Source organism: Mixophyes fleayi, chromosome 8 (genome assembly GCF_038048845.1).
Source record: "Mixophyes fleayi isolate aMixFle1 chromosome 8, aMixFle1.hap1, whole genome shotgun sequence".
NCBI lineage: Eukaryota > Metazoa > Chordata > Amphibia > Anura > Limnodynastidae > Mixophyes > Mixophyes fleayi.
This window is the reverse complement of record NC_134409.1, coordinates 26,173,378-26,194,881: the sequence shown is the minus strand read 5'-3', so window position 1 is coordinate 26,194,881 and position 21,504 is coordinate 26,173,378. Positions and strand designations below refer to the sequence as shown.

At 39.9% G+C, this 21,504-nt stretch overlaps 1 protein-coding gene across 9 annotated transcripts in view; it reads right to left on the bottom strand.

Annotated features, from left to right (window-relative positions):
- Positions 1-15,007: 15,007 nt before the first annotated feature.
- Positions 15,008-21,504, bottom strand: part of PAPPA2 (pappalysin 2) — a 194,999-nt gene continuing 188,502 nt past the window's right edge. For all 9 annotated transcript variants that reach the window (XM_075182183.1, XM_075182186.1, XM_075182187.1 and 6 more), the window contains 2 exons: positions 16,762-16,860; positions 15,008-15,630 (listed from right to left, as the gene is read on the bottom strand). In XM_075182183.1, coding sequence (XP_075038284.1) covers positions 15,481-15,630; positions 16,762-16,860 — 249 coding nt within the window. In that variant the 3' untranslated portion in view covers positions 15,008-15,480. The remainder of the gene's footprint in view (positions 15,631-16,761; positions 16,861-21,504) is intronic.

The following is a 21,504-nucleotide window of genomic DNA, read 5'->3' as shown; positions in this document are numbered from 1 at the left end:
TGCATTACGCTTTTACCAATACACTTTATTGTACTGGTAGCATGTGTTATCATATGACCAACAGGGCACGCTGTATTCAGAATTTTTAAATATAGCATTATAGTCTTAGGACTAGATTTACTAAGCTGCGGGTTTGAAAAAGTGGGGATGTTGCCTATAGCAACCAATCAGATTCTAGCTTTCATTTATTTAGTACCTTCTACAAAATGACAGCTAGAATCTGATTGGTTGCTATAGGCAACATCCCCATTTTTTTTCAAACCCGCAGCTTAGTAAATCTAGCCCTTAGAATGCAAAGATTTAGATGGCACCATATTTGACCTAGTTTCCAAGCAGTTTTCATTTGGTTAATAAAAAAAAAAGCATTAAAAGCAGATAAGTGGGAACGAGCCTTTAATCATAGCTCTACTTTAAAAAATGCACACTTCCTCTGAATTACAGATACTGTAGAATAAATGTAAATTTGATAATATGTGAACTCTATACTTGTACTGAAAATAATGTTTTGCTAGTTTTTCTTATACCCCTTATTTTATATCCATGGTTTTGTGTTGTTAATCCGAAGGCCCCGTGGTTCATAAAGCTTATTCTATAGGGGAAACTCAGTTCTTAGAACAGAAGACAACACTGTGATAATGGAGCTGCCTAACAGCAGTCACATGGTCAGGGGAAGTCACATGATTCTTTTAACAGTCACTCATTGCACCATTTTGTTCACTGTCATTAATTTGGTCAATAGAACAAGAATAACAAATATATGGGTGGTTTTTTTTTTTTCCTGATTTTGTTATGTATGAATATTTGGAAAAAACATTTGAGGTTAATCACTATGTAAATTTATTGTGTATTTTTAAATGACCTGAATTTAAATGACATGTAATGACTAACGAGATAAAAACAATAGCATGTGCAATAAATAATGATATTATCATGTTCTGTAACACGCCTGATTATACACTGATATTATATAGAGGTAACAGTCTATCATAGCACCTTAGACAGTCAGATTGTGAGGTTAACCCTGTCTAATTGTGTTTTTACTAGTCCTCCAGTTCTTTGAATGTCACCAGTAGATCTAATTTGAGATAAAAGTGTTGCCCACACATATATATATATATATATATATATATATATATATATGCCGAGATGCCCAGTAGCAGCTGTCATAGTCTGCTGAGAGGCTTATGATCTGCATATACATACCCTTATATAAATCCATTATAATCAGGTAGAAGGGACAGGACCTTTGCATAAACACATTTGTTGATATTACAATAATTTTGTTCTGTGCTCTTTCTATAAGAACCTGCTCATTGCATAGATATAGATTTGTATATGTGACTGTGGTCCTTATTATGTTCATTAAGGATCTAATCTACGACTGCCTTTGCTCAGTGAAGAGTTTCTATCTCCTACAAGCAGTAGGGGGCAGTCTGGGATGTACCAACAGGAATCGGTGACATCACTGAGCAGAGGCGGAACAAGAGAGCTGTGGACCCTGTGCAGGGAGGCGGGGAGGACGGAACCGGGGGGCCCCTACCCTCTGCATCTGCTATGCAGTGGGCCCCCTATCCCCATGGGCCCCTGGTGTACAGCACCTGTCGCACCAATGGTAGTTCCTCCACTGTCACTAAGGAATGAGGCACCGTGTCATGCCTCAATGATGCCTCTAGTACTTAGAGACTTGATAATACCTTGTGACCTGACAGAGAGATTACATTGTCCATTGTATGCAGTATAAAAGTAGTCCCGCTTTTGTATATTAATCTTTTCCCATTAAACCTCTACATTTTGAGCTTCTAGGAATCTGCATTATTGTTCCCAGGACGATACTTGAAACTGGGCTGTTCCATGAACAGATAAGAAAGTAAAGAGATAAAGAATAAATGTCAATTTAGAAGCAGCCTTTATTCCAAAATGTGAAAAAGACCACAGAATAAATCTGTGTCTATAAATGCAGCCATTGCTATCCGGAAAAAGGATTTAGACTTTGAGCCATACAACCATTCTAATACTTAGAAAAATGCAGCTCAGACTGGGATAACTGATGTGTTTTGGAGCTTTGGGATAGCTCCTGCTACATCTGTATCTGTATGGGGGAGGCTGCAGGGTAATATTCTGCAGTGTTGTAGAGAATTTAGTAGATTACCAGTCTTTATATGATTATAATTACCACTGTTGTTACCATGGCAGAAATTATTCTCAAAATGATTTTTCCCCACATTTTTAGCTAAGACCAGAGATGAACAAATGTTTCACACGTTGGCTGTCCAAACAAAACATAGCTCACAATATTGCTTATTTCTATCTTTTACATTGTGTAATTCTGTGACATCAGTCACGTTGTCCCCAGCCTAATGCTTTTATTAGATATGTGCACAAATGTAGCCACATATGTTTATTTAAGTCTGAATCACCGATGTGACAGCTTGAAGTGTGAGTACATATGGCTGTCTATCACGCTGTGCTATAAAGGATTCTGCCTTGCTTATAGCCAGTGGTGACTAGGCCCCAAAGAGGGCGTGAGTCACGCCACCATAGGGCACTTATCTAGTGCCAGCCAGGGGGTGTATATAGTGCTGCCCTGCATCATGTTCCATTCAGTGGCAGAACTACAGGTGGTACAGCTGTTATAACCAAGGGGGGCTCAGACTCCCTCCCCCATCCCCAAGACCCCTCAACACTGCCCATCTGCTGTGCATAACATTGCATTAGTTGCTAGGCCCCATGATACCCCTGCTACCACTGTAGTTACCCCCTTCTTTAAGCTCTAAAGACATGGGGCCCGAATCATTAAGGATCTTAACTTAAGAAACTTCTTATTTAAGTCTCCTGGACAAAACCATGTTACAATGCAAGGGGTGTAAATTAGTATTCTGTTTTGAACATAAGTTAAATACTGACTGTTTTTTCATGTAGCACACAAATATAAACTTTAAATTTCAGTGTACAAATAAGCTATCAAGTATTTGTGTGCTACATGAAAAAAGTCAGTATTTAACTTATGCGCAAAACAGAATACTAATTTGCACCCCTTGCATTGTAACATGGTTTTGTCCAGGAGACTTAAATAAAAAGTTTCTTAAGTTAAGACCCTTAATGAATCAGGCCCATGCTGTTCATATTACTACAGAAATGCTATTGGCTGGTGTTAGCGCTGTCTGCATTCTGTATTACAGTTTACTAATGTTCCCATAGCCCTGAAGCCTGCACATAGACAAGGCAACGCCGTGTACATGACTTGCTTCTCTGCTTTGAATAATGGATTGTTTTTATTACTTGATTTTATTATTATTGAAGTTGATGATTTGTAGCAATTTTCATCATTCTGAAGCAAAAAAACAATAATCTTGGCTGCTGTAATTTAACCCAATCCTGGCATTTTTGTTTGGGGAAAGTAGCACTGACTTGAAGACTCTGATAAAGAAATAAAATATTCACCAAGAAGATCCTTTATGATAAAAGAGCAGCTGCAGGAAGAGTGACAATTAATGTGTTGTTACTCCTCCTTTAGACCCAAACAAGTGGTGTGATCAGCAGTGTATTATTTTACATGTACTTACATGTAGTTGTGTAGCATTATGGCATTCTTTCTACTAGCAGCCATATTAATAGTGGGAAACTGTCAGGCTAACAGAAAGTTGGCCGCAACCCCAGCCAAACACATTAGCATTTCTTTCCTCAATCTCCGCATGATCTCCTGATCTCTCCCTTGCTGACTTGGTTAGGGGTATTGAGATCATTGACTGCAGCTAGTGTTGATGATGTATCAATGTGCTAGAGGCAACTAAGTGTACTCACAAAATATCAATAATGTTCCCCAATCACCAACATGCCTTCAAATTGTATTTTTTAACTAAAGCATTATTGTACGATAAATTATCTGTTCTGTGGTATCCAATGCAGCTGAAAGCCGACGATTTTTAAGAATCTATTTAACCATCACTAGCAAGACTTTTAGCACTTATAATAACAATCTATTTGCACCACTCATTATATATATAAGTATTGGTTGGGATTAAATAACTGTATACAGACTACAACAATACCTCATTCTTCTTCAATTGCATTTATGACAAACTGAGCTTTTAAAAGTATCTTTTAATGTTTCAAAACGGTCATCGTTTGGCAGAAAATAAAGCAGACTATTTAGTTGCAGGTAAAATCGTTTAAATTTTACTAACCGAAGTCTATAATCAACGAGTCTATTCCAGCACAATGACACTTTTCTCTATGTAGATGCTGTTAAGAATTGACTCAGGCTAAACAAACATTTCTGAAATCTTGGAATAAAATCTAAAACAAATCTTAAAATATAAACTAATTAATATAATTTTGATAAATACGCAGCAATAGCTTTGTCCTACATTTAACTAATTAAGGAAATAAAAATGTCAAGTACAGACTAAATGGAATATATAAATATCAATAGTAATAATAATAACAACACGTTTACAGGGATGGTCATGTGAAATACAAAGGACACCTTCTTTTTATATATATATAGGCATCATTTACAATCATCTCATCCATACCAAGACCTAAAACTTTGTAACTATTCTTATGTCACAAACTAACCATTAATTTTACTTTGTCATTATTTTTCAAGAAAAATATATTTAAAATAAAGCTTTGGCACCAAGGTCTGTGTTCACATCACGTCAGTATATCTTTTAACACTTGGCTTACTCACGTGGGGCTTATTTTTGTTGTAAAAATGACAAAGTAAAATATGTTACATGTTTCTCCCATGAGATTAGATTTTATCACATTTTAGGACTAGATGACTGATAACTATATCCTGATTTGTAAAAACACAGATTGGATAGAGTGTGTATTTTCTTTTTCACGTGACTAGTCCTTGCTGGATCCTAGCTGTAGATGTCCATTGAAATTAACTCTCCCAAAGTTCGATACATTTGTTGCAGGCCAAAATTCCAAAAACAACTTCTCTGCAGTTTGACAGCGGCCCTAAGCCTTCAGTTGGGTACACACTACACGGTTTTCGTCCAATAATTGGCTCAATCAGCCAACATACGACCGCTCGTTCAAAAGTCGGGTCAGTGTGTGCAGTGACACGATGGTCGAAAGTCTGCCCAAATGGACGATTGTCACCTCATTTGGTTGGTCGTACCGTTAAATATTTTCGTTACAATCTCGCTTCCGCTGTGTAGTGTGTATAAACTTCCGACCGGTCCTCAACAGTGAGTACGAAATTACAGACATTGCTCACGACAACATGGCTGTAAAAAGTCGCTAAAGGGACGTCCGCTCTTCCCTTTATCGTCCTAAACAAGGCCAGTGTGTATGCAGTCCATGGACCGAGCGATCGGACCATCAATCGCATGTAACATCGCTCGGCATAAAAAGTTGATGGAAAATTCTGTAGTGTGTACCCAGCTTAAGTGGGACTGATCTTCTCTAGTCTTTTGTTCTCTCTTAAACCGCAAGAGCTGACAGTTAATCAGATAAGCGGATTTCAGATGTTATAATATGATAGTGCTCCGACATTTTTTGTAAATCTGACATCACTCTTCTAACAGCATTAAATGTAGCGCCTCAAGACAGGTTTGTGCACACAGCATTTAATGTGGAATGAAGACAAGGATAGGAACCAATTGGCTGGTACCTGGCCCGTGGGGGCCTGGTGTTGACAGCACATACTATAGCACAGTCCTCCATTTGTGTGATGTGGAATAAATAAGAGCGTTTGATGGAAATAGAGTTTGTAGGTTTGTGTCTTCAGGGATGGAGAACTCCCTAACCCATTGTATTCTTTTCTACTGTGGTCTTCTGTGGATGGTCAGTGGCCGTGTTTTCGGTGGGATCCGAAGTACAAGGAAGCAGTCTTTTATGGGGGGCATTTGTATGGTCAGTCCACCTGTAGATTGTATTCACTGTAGAATTTGCCTATTCTGGAGAGTAGAATGTAAGAGAAACAATGAGCAGTTTACTGACGATTTAAAATAAAAATCTCGATCAGTCTGCAGATTCATGTGTATACACTGTTCACGATTACCTACAGATCTGTGCTCTTAACTGTCATAACCATCGGCTGAATGGATGACAGCAGCTCCTGTCTTGGGTGTACGGGCAACTTTCTCTTCTCCTCCCTCCATGTAGGCACAGTACTCCCATCTTTTCTGCCGCGTCACTGTCACATCTCCCCAGCTCTGGGCGATACTCATCCCCCTCTGCCTATCCTCTCTATAGAGGGTATGGAGAGACTAGAAGTGCCTCCCTCTGATTAGAGGATGAAGCTGTCAATCTCCTCCTTTCTGCAGAAGAAAACCTCCAGACCCCTAGACACCAGCGCTTACTGTCAAACATGAGTCCATTGCTGCTAAACTGTCGTTTCCATTCTGCAGAGTGCATACACACTGCAGAATTGGAACAACATTGTTCCATCACTGAATGAGATTTTCAAGTCAGTTTCATCGATTTAGGGTACACACTACTATGATATCGGGCCAATCAGTCATTTAGCATTTGAATGGCCCAATAATCTGCTGAAAATGCAGTAGTGTGTACCCAGCCTAAGGAAAAAGATAGAAAAGCAGCCGATGGCCAGTCAGCCTAAAGTGAATCAAACTCAATGAACAAACTCTCAGACACGCTGAAACATCTTCGGGTTTTATTGAAGTCACTTCTGAGGTAAAATGACAGTAAAAAATAATAATCTCATATTAATGGCAATAACATGTGACAGCTTATTACTTTAGGCTGCTTCACTGCATTTTGTAAACAAAAATTGATTTTTTTTTTTATGCAGTTGCTAAAAGAAAAAAATATGGTGGATTACTAATGTCCTAATAATGTGTAAGCAGCTTACTTGTCATTTTCCTTGCAGGAATCTATCCATGTAACAATATTACTTGGTAGTTAGGAAATGGGATATACAAAAAAAGTTTGTTTCATTTAACTGTTACTGATGAACTGAAAAATTGCAGTGCCTTATTAGTGCCAGCAGGGGCGCTGTTTGCTGTTTCATCAACAACAACAGCATAGGGATGTAATAATGTACTGCATCCCAGTTACTCAACCCTCCATCTCAGGCTATGTTTTTTAGGTCCCCATGCACATGTATGTTAATCCATATGCCTGGGCAGGTATATTTCCCATAGATGTCTTTACACAAGGAAGTGTTCAGAACTTGATCTATTGGAGCAGGTTGGAAGAGGGTTAAGTAACCTTTTGTAGTGTATAACATTTATTAACCCCTAGTTCCCATGAACCCCAAAACAGAATGTTTTCAGGATCTTCTTAGCATTTCCCCAACAGTCCTAATTTCTTGTGGGGAAAGGGGGCATGGTCATATGGATTATGGAAATGGGGCACGGAAATAGCTTGGTTGTTGCCCATTAATCAGGGCCTATTTTGCTCCAATATTTCCATTTTGGAATCTTGAGAAGTACAGTATGTCACGCATATGTGAATTAAACTAACGATATCAGCTAGTAATGATATCATACAACTCTGGGTGTTTGAACAGAGGATGAGAATTATTGTAGTCAGTTGTCCCTGAGACAGCCCCCGCATTAAAGGATTTGGCCCTGGAATTTTTTTATTCCACCAAATGTCCCTACTTTTCAGTATTCACCAACTGCCTTGTACAATTTCTCTTTTGGATACAATTCTTATTTATAATTGCCCATGCTTTATAAGTTAAAATCAAATACAAACAAGTATTTAAAATGTAAAAATGACCATGGTATAGCAGGAAGTGTAGTGCACCAAGGCTGATCAGCGCAGTGTAACGTGTGATGTGTTTAAATGCACCTGTTCAGCAGCAACATCTACATGAAAATTATTTTAGAATGTTAGAAACTGTGGAACTATATTTTTCTTGGCTTGTGTGACTACCCCTGCTGTACAAATATCCAGATATCGGATCACACATATTGGTTGTGTCCGATGCCAACTCTGAACACTAGAAGGCGCTCAATTCCCCCCAGGATACACTGAACATTCTAACCTTGTGATAGGGGAGTAGCGCTCCCCTTTCACTTCAAGCTGTCAGCATGGGGGGTGGTTGAGTGCTATCAACACTAGCACTTCTCTAGCTGGAGAGGCTATCTGACGCCACCCTATAGTTTAGTTATAGGCAAGTAGATGCAATTCAGGGGCCTCTAAACTTCAAACCCGCCACACATTATCCTTAATATCAGCAATAAGTTAAAACAATTCATTTAATAAAAGAAAGATGCCTATCTGTAATAACATATCAGCCGTTATTTAAACAAGTGCTACAAGATATAACAGACAGATCTGACAATAAAGCAGGAAGGAGCTTGGGGCCACAGGTGAAAGCTTGGAGGGCCGGATATGGCCCTAGGGCCATCACTTCCTTAGATGCCGGAATACTGAACACATGATGAAGGGAAGTGAGCACAGAAAACAATCTGTGCAGTTTATTTATGGAGAATGTAACTGTCCATTTACGCTGAATCTCCAGAACACAATGTTCTCATAGAGATTTTAGTGGTTTCAACAGATTGTAATAAATCTTAGCCTGCCAGTACAATGCATATTAAAATATTTACTTTGTCTATACGCTCGTTTTCGTGAAGAGACCGGAGAAAGTTTTTTTTCCGAAATATAAAATACTACAAAGAAATCTAATTTTTATTTATTTAAAAATATACTGTTTCCCCTTACATCAAACCCTTTTGGGCATAATCCTCATGATTAACTGCAGCCTGTAAATCATGTTCTGAAACATCTTGGCGAATTGGCATGCAGTACATAATCTCAGCCAATAGGGGTGCTATATGTTGTTGATCGCGAAGATTTGCAGCAATCTCTAAACTAAACTATAGACAGATGCATGTAGCTCCCCCTTCAGTCTGTGGCCAGGAACTTGCCACCAAATAAATTAGAATATATCCACACATTTTATACAGGAAATATAGATAGATGCCCTCCATGTCAATGAATCTTTTTGTATTTCTTCAATAATCACCTGTGAGGGGGAAGATTTATTCACAAAAGTGTATATGCATGCTTAAATTCTTGTAATTTGTAGCAAATTTTCCTGTATGTGCAGTTTTAGAAATACAAAGGCTTAATACTCATTAGATGACAGCAAACTTCACTGCAATATTCAAAGAATGACAACTTACTGTAAGGTGAATATGAATTTTCAGCTCAAACTATGGCTACAACTCTCAGATATAGAGTATTACGCTTGACAACCTGCTATGGATAGGAGCACATGTCTGTACAGACCCCTGCTGTGCGACAGGATATAAAAGCCTTGTCTCCTAGGATATGATGCTAATGGGGAATATCATTGACAACCTAGACAAGTTTTTAAACCTGTGTAATTGTTGAGATTCTATTTTATATATTTCATGTTATAATAGTGCAGCCGGTGACTGAAACCTCTATATAAGGTTATTAATTGCTGCCGTAAGCAGGTCTGTGCTTGATCGAAACTTCTGCCAATATAGAGCCAATTTGTGATGCTTTTTACAGTTCTATTAACCGTTAGTGTATTATATCATTTCTATAATCTTGATTGTTTTATGTATACTCTATAAAAGTGTATGATATTTCCTGTATATTTGCTAAATTGTAAATAAAATATCTGAATACTTCATGCTCTTCTGAATATTTAAAATGATGAAGTATTCCAATCTCTGGTGGATTTTCCTGTTCAGAAGCAATAAACTGCATCTCTGTTTATGACTGTTTACTGAAAATTTAAGACATTTGGGCTCTAGAGTCAGATAATGAAACAAAGGAAAAAAATATCGTAATGACAAAATAGTCAATTGGGGGTTGTTTTGTACTAACTTGCATACTAAAAGATTAAAAGAGAAATTAAATCACACTTATACTTCCTTTAACCCATCTAAATGTCTTTGTATGCTTCCTTCCATGGAACATCTACTCTTTACATATTGATTTGTTTTAGTTTTGTTTGCCAAAGGCAAGAAGCAGCTATTGTACTTGCTTTTGGTTATATGCTTGTATTTAAAGTAGAAGTCCCACCCACTTGTGTCACATGACTAAGTGCCCTTACACATGTCCTCTTGGTCCACTCTATAGTATAAAGGGAATAGAAAGAGGCTTCATTGATCCATATCTGAAACAGCATCAAAACACAAGGTCATTTTTCAAACAGATGACTGGACATAAACGATCCATATAGTATTTTTGGTCAAAAAATAAAAAACACGTCTGATAATCATCCTTATTTCTATTCATAGTTACCTACTGTCCCAGAGTGTCCGGGAGACTCCCGAATTTCTGGGAGCAGGCAAACCTCCCGGTTTCTGGCCAAAACCACTAATTTAGTGGCGGGCGGGGCTTATGACGCAATTAACGCCCCCTGCTCTAATTGGCTAAACTAGTGTGATGTAATTTAGGGGGCTGTGTTAATGAGCCCCGCCCCCACACGTCCACCTCTACCCGATCTCCTGGACGCCAGCTAGCCCAAGTATGATTTTATTTCCATACATGCATGTAGAGAGCATGGTGAAAAAAAGTAAAAACATGAAGAGTCTAAGTCTGCCTAATATCACTCGAGATCCCCTGCCTTCATTATTGCAACTTTTATAGTGTTATCATAAAATACTGCATCGCTTACGCATTAAATAAGTCATAGGGTTAAGCTCTGTCTTTATTATAATTAATATATAATAATATATAATATATTATTGTAATTGTTTTATAACATTTGTATGTGTGTGGCTAAAAATATACTTCCCCGTACGAAGTGCATCTGGTTGGTGCAAAAGTTATATTATTGAACATATGGGAAGACACCAGGGGGGTAGATGTACTAAAGCTTCTATAAAAGGAGAGGTGGAAGTGTTGCCCATAGCAACCAATCAAGGTCCCAAGGCGCGCACATTGGCAGGTCTGTGAAATTGATTTCATCTGCATAAGTGCTTAAATCAGTTACAGGCACATATAAAACAGTGTGTTGCTTTTGATCATGTCCACGGCAATTGGAAGGTCACACCAAGGTCAATGTAATGTTAACTAGTGACCATTGGTGGGCATAGCCATCCTGCATATGCTGGTGTGTACTGTAGATTAAATGAGTGTGGGATATCAACAAGCCCCAGACATATTATTGCAGCTGAAAAGGGCATTTACTCATTTCCATATCTTTTGTCTTTAACCCTTGAAAAAAAATCATATGTATCCATTGAGAAAAACTCTAGATAGAGATATTGAAATTCTTTACTCACAAAATTGCACTTTTTCTGCACAGGTGACAATGCAGACATGGTGCTACTGCTATAACCCACCAGAGGGTCGAAAAAGTTGCGCATGACTTTGGCCAAAAAACACAACAGACATTAGCCACTGCTATTACCTTAGTATATGTCTCATGACAATCTGTCCATTGAAGACACCTTTTATCTCCGAATGGTAATTGGCTCTTATGTAATAAGCTTTGTTCTTTTATACATGTTCTCTTGGCAGCCTGATGTGATATATTAGTGTGCAGTGACTTATTGCTAACAGGAATCATGCAACTGTCTGTCAGGTCATGGAGAAAAGTCGGTTTTGATGCTGTTCCGTTGGAATTGATCACAACTTATAAAGACTAGACCATTTGATAACCACAGAGTCCTTCTGAGTTCTATCGGTAATATAATACACTGTTCCATTCAACGCTTAAACTAATCTGTTATCTTCAGAGAAGATCGGCTGCATGTGTGTTTTACTAAACACTGTTATGATGTCAGATGAATAATTCTCTGTTATCATAAAAATGATTTGCCTTTGCACAAACTGCTCATGAATAATTTTGTATTTCATCAAAGTGAATTGTTAATTTGCTTAAAAAAAAAAAAAAAAAAAAAAGCATTTCACTTTAATACCTGGATACAGAGATGTCTGCAATACAGAGGTACGCTTAAAGCATCCTTCGACTCCTAGTAAGCTTGCTTGCTCCTAACAAGCAGTCCATATCACATTTCAGCAAATCCATCACCCCAAGTATAATCTTATACACAGAGACTCTCAGACCTCAAGTACTTTGCAATAAACATCATAGAAGCTCATAGACAACAAGCTCAACATCCCAATATTAAATGATTGAATACTTATGATTCCAGAGCGGCAGTCATCAATATGTATTGCTGCAAATCACAGCGGTACATAAGGAAGTACCGTTGCAATTTACTATGCCGGGGCTGCTCTGGGTGCCCCGGCATTGACTCCCCCTCCTTTGTTGTTTGCTGGTGAATGGACAAAGTGCTATGTGCGGGGGCAGCCTGGGCTGGGGTAGGGGGCAGGGGGCATCTGCCCACCGTGCCGGTCCCATAGTGGGCTACCTAGGGCTGGGTCACTGGGCTACCTGCTTTATTTTCCCTTTAAAATGTTCCTAATAGGCTGCTGAGTCGAGTCTTGTCCCCCGGGCTAAAATTTGCCAGCCCACCCCTAGCTATGTACATGCACATAGCACTCTCTCCCAGGAAGGAGAAGCCTCCTCCAGAACCAGAAGATGCAGTAGGTTTGGTTAAGATGAATGGTGAAGGACTGTTATAGTTGACAGCAGCGGAATGTCCTGATAGTTCTACAGTGACTGGTTCGTCCTTCCACTTTATCTTCTCATTCAAACAAAACACCAACAGCAGCTCAATAATGTCAGTCGCTGCTTTAATAATGGTGGTAGATAATGCTGTTACCTTACAATAACCTCAAACACTTTCCCCACTACCAGCTACAATTGTTATTCCACTATCTTGTCAATCACTTGTTCCCCACAACTCTTATATTGTAAACTCATTTGGGCTGAGCCATATTTACCTCTTGTTTCATGTCATTGTATATTATTCATTTGTATCATGACCCCTTCAATGTACAACACTATGAATTATGTTCGCACTATAAATAAACAATAATAGAAATGACTAAGCGAGCTTGGCAAACTTATCTGCAAAAATATGGCTTGTGAATTGGTTGATTTAAACAAGTGGACTGGGACTAATGGGATAGGCCATCTCCCTGCAGGGATGCTATTTAAAGTCTAGCAACAGCCTAATACCCCTTTCACACTGCCTAAAAGACCCGGGTTTAGGCTTGGTGTGAAAGGGGGTTCCCACATCTACCCGGGTCGGGGTTATTCCTGGGTTCGACCCGAGTAGATGCCAGTGTGAACGGTGAGACTTGGGTTTTTCGAACCGGGTCTCACCGACACCAATTAAAAAGTTAAAAAAAAAACAAAAACATCAGAAGAGGAGCCAATCAGAGCTCCTCTTGTGATGTTGCCATGGAGACACGGTCTACCCGGGTATTTGGCAGGGTGGAAAGCACTGTCTCCCGGTTCACATACCCAGGATATTGCCGGGGTGGCAGTGTGAAAGTGGAATAAGTGGGCCCATTGTTCTTAGTCAGTGGATCAGAACAGGCGGCTAATCTATATATTTTTACCAGTATCAGCAGATCCAATCAGAAGCTTGTCCTAAATCTGTGGGAGTGGCTTCAGCTGTCTGTAATTTTACTTTGATGGTTCATATCTGGACATTTTAAAGTTAAGGTTTAGTGGACCTTTAATTTAACATGCCAGTTTGGCTGTAAATCCTCTTTTGTTTCGTTATTCGACAATATCTTAAAATATGGATTCAAGGTATCCCTTCTACTGAGCACTATGCCTGGGAGAATTGCCCATTATCTTGTATATTGTAAGGGTGAACTGTTCACAAAGCCCTTAAGGTCTGTTAGGATTTGTATCCCTAGGTCCATGTATGGGGAGTTCTCATTATCTGTTGTGTTGACTCCTATTCATATTTCACCCTTGTTGTGTAAGTGAATTTCCAAAAAGTAAACATAGAGACAAAGTGAATAATGCTGTACTGGCCCATTGAAAAGTCTAACAAAATTCATATTCTTTGGTTTCCTGTAATAATGTCAGTTTTATTTTCAAGATGAAGATGTCTAGATAGTAGGATGCCTTGGAGACATAACATCGGATCTCTGTATACTATTTATTCTAAGGCAGAAAGGGCAGCAGGTCTGTGTCATATGCTAGGACAAGAATAATAAACAACTGTGCCTGATATAAATACTCGTCTAAAAATCACACACGGCAGCAAGAAAGATAAAGCAACGCATTTAGTAAAAGTTGCACAAGGGTGAGAGCAGAAGTTGCTTGTGGGGCTCAGCCAGTGATTTATTCATTTGAATACAGAGCGAGCTGTGATCATAGGACGAGAGTTTGAAAATTTTGTCTGCGGACCATGAGTTCTCAGTCACTGTTCACAGCAGCCATAAAACAAATCAGATTTTAAGGATATTCCTATCTGAGTCATACTTGCCAACTCTCCCTGAATGTCAGGGAGACTCCCTGAAATAGGGGTGATCTCCCTCCACTCCCTGAAGAATCTGGCATTCTCCCTGATGCTGAGCCAGTACAATTCGTGGTTGGCTTTGCCATCTGTTGCATGAAGACAGAGTTCAGAAATTGTGTCCTATGTCCATGTATTGATGCCTATGGAGGTGGCCATTTTCATGGAGACCAAGACTTAATCAAAGACTGACAGGTAAGACAATATGACTTCAGTAATGGAGACAGAAATGTAAAAGCCACTTCAGACTCTAGAGATTCATTAGCTGCTTTTCGTTAACGCATAGTTGCCTACTCTCCCGGGGTGTTCAGGAGACTCACTCATTTCCGGGAGACCTCCCGCATTTCAGGGCAACCTCCCAGTTCTCACCCCCGCAATAGATAAGCCCCCTGCTGTAATTGCCCAATATTGTAACAATTGTTTAGGGGGTGGGGCCAAAACGATGCGATTCATCAAGTCCCGCCCCTGCACACCCACCTCCCCTTAAGCCAACGAGGAAAAGTTGGCAAGTATGATCTGAGCACAAATGGATACAGCAACGTCATGTTTACGTGTTATATGTGCTTTAAGTAGACCTGGCTTTATATCGGTAATCAGAAAGAGCAACGGAGAATACTAAGCGGAAACACAAATTGTGAAATGAAAATAGAAACCACAAAAGTATTTCTTAATAAGGAAAGAGTATGAACAAGATGTACGTTAATACCCTGGTATTTATTCATATATTATAATCTTATAAAATACCTTGGACTGCAGCAATACTGACTAATACAAAACAAATCCATTATACGCAACGTACTGTGGTCATGCAGATGACAGGACAAACACTGAGAGACATATTGTATGTTATCTGCCTTTGATTACTATGCCTTAGCTTATACTGTGGGGGCAGATGACGGAATGCTGTACAATGAATAGAAGTGCTCTGGAATATCAGTCTACATTTGGTAAATAACAGGCGAAGGTAAAGATGAAATGTCGTTTCTGTGCGTAGGTCTCAGCTGTAATGCTCCAAGATGGCGCACACATATTGTATACTCCCATTTCCACTTGAAATGCTATCCAGGTCATCTGGATTCATAGGTCAGTACCAAAGACCTTACATGGTGCCAAGTGGCACTGATGAAGTTGACACAACTGTTGAACGTGAACGTTTATTAGAGGTTCCTCAAGTAGCTGGAGGGTGCAAAGTCTCCCCAATTGCTGGTAAAGGAGGTTCAGGCTCCTCTATTCTTTGAGATCTATTCTCCTCAGCTTCTGGGTCACGGCACGTACACTCATCCTCCTCACACTCAGCCCCAAAAGGTACTACTTGACCCTACAAAATGCAAGAGAAGAACAGATGATCTATGTTCTGTACATCAATGGAGAAGCAACAGTAGTCATCACAATTCGGCAAACAGCCCTGTGGTCCCAGATATATCCCCTAAATGTGGGAGTACTAGATGTTCACATCACCACAGTTGGAACCCATGAGAACTAGACAGGTGGTTTCTACTAAGCAGCCTACTCTGGATGGAGAAATTAGTGTGGGATCTAGACATGGAGGACATACATGGATACAACGTGTTTAGGGGGAGAAGAGCACACAAGAGACAAGGGAAGGAAATCAAAAGACCCCCCAAAAAAGGTTTGAGGAGGCAGGCAGGAAATGAGGAGCATCCAGGTAACAAGGGGGTCTGATTGGAGGGGGGAAGGGGCAGTATTGGGGCATGGGAGGTTGCTGGATGTAATCAAAGGGTACAGATATCTTTCAGCCCCCAGAAGAGCATGTCATGAGGACAAAACATCTGTGGATATTAGGTGTTATTAATGGTGGTGAGACATTAGACCCTACCAGAACCAAAGGGCCTTTAGCTATACCACTGTTGTACCCATTTTCTTTCAGTCTAATTTGCAGACCCTCTCTTCAAATAACATTTTAAATGTAACTTTTAGTACTGAAAAAGTGAATCTTCTTTCAAATACCATAAATGTTTATTTAGGCAGATTAACATGTAAGACTTATAACGCTAAAAAATAAAACTCTTAACTCTGCCATTATATTAAAGCACAATTAAAATACACTTTAATCATATACCTGTCATCTAAAGTTTACCTGTCATCAACATACAGTGTCAGATCTTTTGTAGACTGAAATAGCATTTATAATGCAGCCTATCAACCCACATTCGCCTCAGTGACATCACTATCACTTATTGAATTGATTGGCTGAATATTGGTCCAACCCACAATAACTGCCTCGACCGTATGATGGGAACACTCTAACAATGTTGCTGGTATCAAGCGTAAAAGAAGCAATGATTGTAGTTGTAGATATCATGGACAGAAAAAAAGAATTTTAATTTTTGACCAGGTAAATGTCGGCTTCTGGACACACAATTGTATCCATACACAAAGGGTACATTGTTGGGTGGAATATAACTGGCTAGTTGAATTGTTTCCATACCTTGTGCGAGGACAGAGTAGAGGCACAGCAGTCTCCTCCGTCATACTGACAATACGCTCGGTTATTAATTGTGTCACACCAGCCATCTGCTTGAAAGGGCTATACAGGAACACAAGAGTAAGTCACCACAATACACCAAGGAAATCAATAGACAGTACATAACCTTTACAGGTTTGACTCTCAGGGTATAGAGAGAACAATATTTTTTTTTCTTTGCTTGCAGAAAATTGCTGAGATGAAATGCTTTGTCTGTTAGATACATTCCCAATGTGTAGATGGATAAATGTGAGACGCTTTTAGCAGACTAAGAGTTGTAGCATCTGTTATGTCGCCTTCCATAAGCGAAAAAAGAGCTGAACAGATTATGGCCTTTTACATAGTGTAGACAAATCCAAATTGCTTGTTTAGACTAGAGGAGAGAAAACCTGCATGTTATAGGGTTATAGAGCTCCTCCGTGCATCACAATCAGTTCCTACAGAGATAATAGGAGACTTCAGGATAGCAGGTCTTAGGAAGTAGTGGGCCACAGGATTTTAAGGGCCCCACAAGTGGTCATTAAATAATGTGTGCTCATTGACATGTGAATTACTAGGAAGTGACTCTGCTCTAAGGAGATAATTATTATAATTTATTTACATAGCATCAATCGTATTACACAACACTGTACAGAGGATATATAGTTATTCACATCAGTCCCTGACAATCTACATCCCCCTCCACACACACATAGATGAGGGTCTATTTTGTCAGGAGCCAATTACTCTACCAGTAGGTATTTGGACTGTGGGGAAATCCAGAGCACCCAAGTTTAACCCATGCACACACACGGGGAGAACATACAAACTCCGCACAGATATGGCCCTGTGAATCAACCTCATGACCAGGGGAGGGCTGGCTAATTTTAGCCCGGGGGGCAAAGACTTGACTCAGCAGCCTATTAGGAACATTTTAAAGGAAAAAAATGCAGGTGTCCCAGCCCAAGGTAGCCCACCATGGGACCAGCCCGGGGGGGGGGGGGGATGCCCTCTTGCCCCCCAGCCCAGTCTGCCCCTGCTCATGACCCCAGCACTGTGAGGCAGTAATACTAACCACTGTGCCACCATGCTGCCCCACAGACCACTTAGTATCTGTAAGTTCACCTAGTTACAGTGTCAGCATCATCGTGAGAACCATGTCTTTCATTGTGGTCATGTACTCGTGGCCTGTGCACACTGTGGACAAGAGATAGAGGGGACATTGTGTCCCTTTAGGACATTTGTCCCTTTTATGTGTCTGATCATTTGCTTTACACTGGGGTAAGTGCACCTAGATATCCAATTCTCCACTCATGTGCAACTTGGAAGCTCAAAATGCATCTAATTACATGTATAGGATGAATCCTCATCTCCAGCAGCTCTGACCTCATGTGACAATGGCTGCGCTCCTCTTCACACGTCCAGGAATAAACTATTGAATATGCGCCCTCTCTGTGCCTTTATCTCATTTCAATAATCTCGCGCCACAAAATAAAATCTTGTTTTTGCAATCTTCTGCAAAACTAGACACACTGATGTGTCCATGCCATAATTTACCCAGAATGCCCTCACTCCACTTAATCCCTCTCAACGGCCGGCGGAAACTTCGGCCCAGCGCAAGCATCACGTTCTCGCTCCATTAACCTAAAATCTAGGCACACTTGCGAAAATTGAGGCCCATAGCAATTCTAAAGAAGATTTTATACTACATCTTAGCCATTTTATGCTTTTTTCACTTTCTGAGTTAAACTAATAATCACGAAAAATATAAATTCCGTAGAACCATGAGCAGCACTAAGATCGCTCAGTTTGGGACAATATCGTGCCTGTAATGGCTGTTTCTCCTCCTTTGTATACCTATAAAAATGTAATACTAGAAACTCTACAACACTGAACAATATCACAATGCACCTAAACTGTTCAGATATCAAGGATTGTAAACTAGAACTCAATGATCTCTGAATAGAAAATGCACAAGCTGAAGTTAATACAGAGCATTTGTATGCAGCTCACAAGAGATCTTCTGCATTGGAACAAGATGATTCTGCTCCAGGCTACAGATGCAAAAAATATGGTTGTACCACAAGTGGTACACTGGTGGCTTCCAACAACATGCCCTTTAATCATCACTTCAACAATTAAAATGCGTTCACCGAAAGCAGCATACAAAGAGTATTAAAGGTAAATTATAGATAATATACCCGTTGCTTATTCATAAATTATTTAAGCAGACCAATTATAAATCTGTATGTAAAAGGTTCAGTAACTGGACATAGCAGAGTACTGTATATGAGATGACGTAGGGTATAGGGGGGAAGCGATCCACATTTACTGACAATGATAGGGGCTTAATGTAGCTTTGGGAATATGGGCACCATATGTATTCATTTTTTGTTATGCTGCAGATGAGTTAAATTGTAACGTCTTTCCTTTAATGTCAGAACAACTGTGATTACTCAGAAGTTGCTCACTACATGCTGCTATTCTTCAGTGAAAATCTGTCCTGTATCCTAAGTCACCCACTTTTATCAATTAACAATCTATTCTGCCATACTTGCCAACAGTCCACCTATTTAAAGGAACAGTTCATATTTTCAACACTCAAAAGGGATTTGGCCAAAAAAATGGGTGTGGTTTCACCACAAATAGGTGTGGTATAGGGCATGGAGTAATATATTTGGGCGTGGCCTAGTGACACAGTGCCGTGGCATAATGTGTCCCGATTCTAATCTGGAATGTTGGCAGGTCACTATATATTTTAGCCTCCCTTCTATATTTCCAGATAGAGTAGTGTCAGTTGTAGTGAAAATTGCAAATGGCAAAGGATTAGGTGGAGAATATGTCTATCTTGTAACCAGGCCCGGCGCTCCCATTAGGCAACCTTAGGCAGTTGCCTAGGGCGCCGGGACCTGCAGGGCGCCGCTGCCGCTGACTATATTTGAAAATCTAGTCAGCGGAGAGAAGTGGGAGATAGGTGCGCCGCCGCTGTTTTTTCAACTTCCGCCGCCACTGTCAATTCATTCTGATGCGCCCAGGCTGCCCGGCGCATCGCACACCTGATCACTGACGTCAGTGATCAGGTGATAGGTCTTTACCCGGCGGCGCCTGCTGTATTATCACACTGTCTGTCAGTGACAGACAGTGTGAATAAAGTTCTTTCCAGACGCCCCCCTCCCCTCCCAGCATGCATCGCTCCGCCTCCAGTGTGAAGAAGGCGAGGAGCAGCCATAGGAAAGAAAGAGAGAAGAGAAATAAAGAAAAGAAAAGAAAAGAAAAGAGAAGAGGTTTGAAGAGCCCCCCTGCATCTACAGACCAGGTAAATAAAATGTAATTATTTATTTATTTATTTATTTGTTGCGTTCGTCGGGGGCGGCGGGGCAGGAAGGGGTGGTGTTAAAATTTTGTCTAGGGCGCCAAAAACCCTAGCACCGGCCCTGCTTGTAACAAATCCTTCCTTAGTTTATCTGTAAATAGTTTGGGAAAGTCAAGGTAATTGAAAAAATATTCTGCTCTTGTTTGCTGCGATAATCTAACTCATCTGTACATATATTTTTGTATACAGTAAAAGCAGTGCAGTAATTTCAGTCATCATAAAGCCGCTCGTGTAGCGTTAGACGTACATCTGTTTTACATGCAGTTTCTTACTGCGCATGATAGCAACTTGCGGATGTCTGTTTGCATTACTGAACTGATATTTCCAATTGAGGCAGAAAGTAAATTTCCCTGTGAGTTGTGGGAAGACAACAAATGTATGCATATAAATTAATTAGTATTTGTGTTTAATTACATTTTATATGGTAAAGGCAACTTTTGCATTTATTAATAACTGTCAAGACACTATTCTCTCTAGTATATATGACACTTCATTACATTATTATATCGGCGAATAATGTAATGTGAATGTTGCATTTACTGCTTACACTATGAAGTCACATCTTTATGCGTTCTCTATGCTGTTGTGAGGCATAAATATACACACGTGTTACTCCTGACGTACAGCTGTCGCACATGCTAGTCATGTACAGCTAGATGGGTCTCGAGATGCATTTAACGGCACACACGCATGTAAATGCACCTTTTCCTGCATACACTCAGGGTGCAAATGCGTCCATCTCTACAGGAGCACCATCAAGTTCTTTGCTCTTAGTATATACAGTGTGGGGAAACGAGCTATTAATATCCCCTCAACCTGTCTGCACCTCATTTCTCACAAACTGCGGACTATAAAAACATATAATTTTTTTAGCCCTCTGGTTCCCCATATTTGTCAGTCATATTTAAGCTTGGGTATATTCTATTTTGAAAGTAGTTAAAATGTCTGCCAGCACGTAATGTTATCTTGCAGACTAGTCCATTGTCTCAGCTTAGGCAAAAGGATTATTGTCCACCAGTCCTGTATGAATGTACATCACACCAGGAGGTCTCATGTATTAAGATGGGTAAAAGGTCCACAGACAGAGCTCTATGTTTAATTACAGAGGACTGCATTGTGTTTTTAAATGTAAATGTGTCTGGATTGTGATCTCTCCTGTTTAAACAAACTCTGCTGTATAGCCACAGAACAATACCTGCCCCTAATTAAATCAGGAGTGGTTCATCTGCCATCCCTGTGTCTGTATGTTTACCTGTGAAAAGGTAAACACAGAAAAGGACCAATCAGGCCGGTCCTGGAATTGCTGATGAGGTCATTTTTGGGCTTAAAAGAGAGCTACAGAAGACAGCAAATTG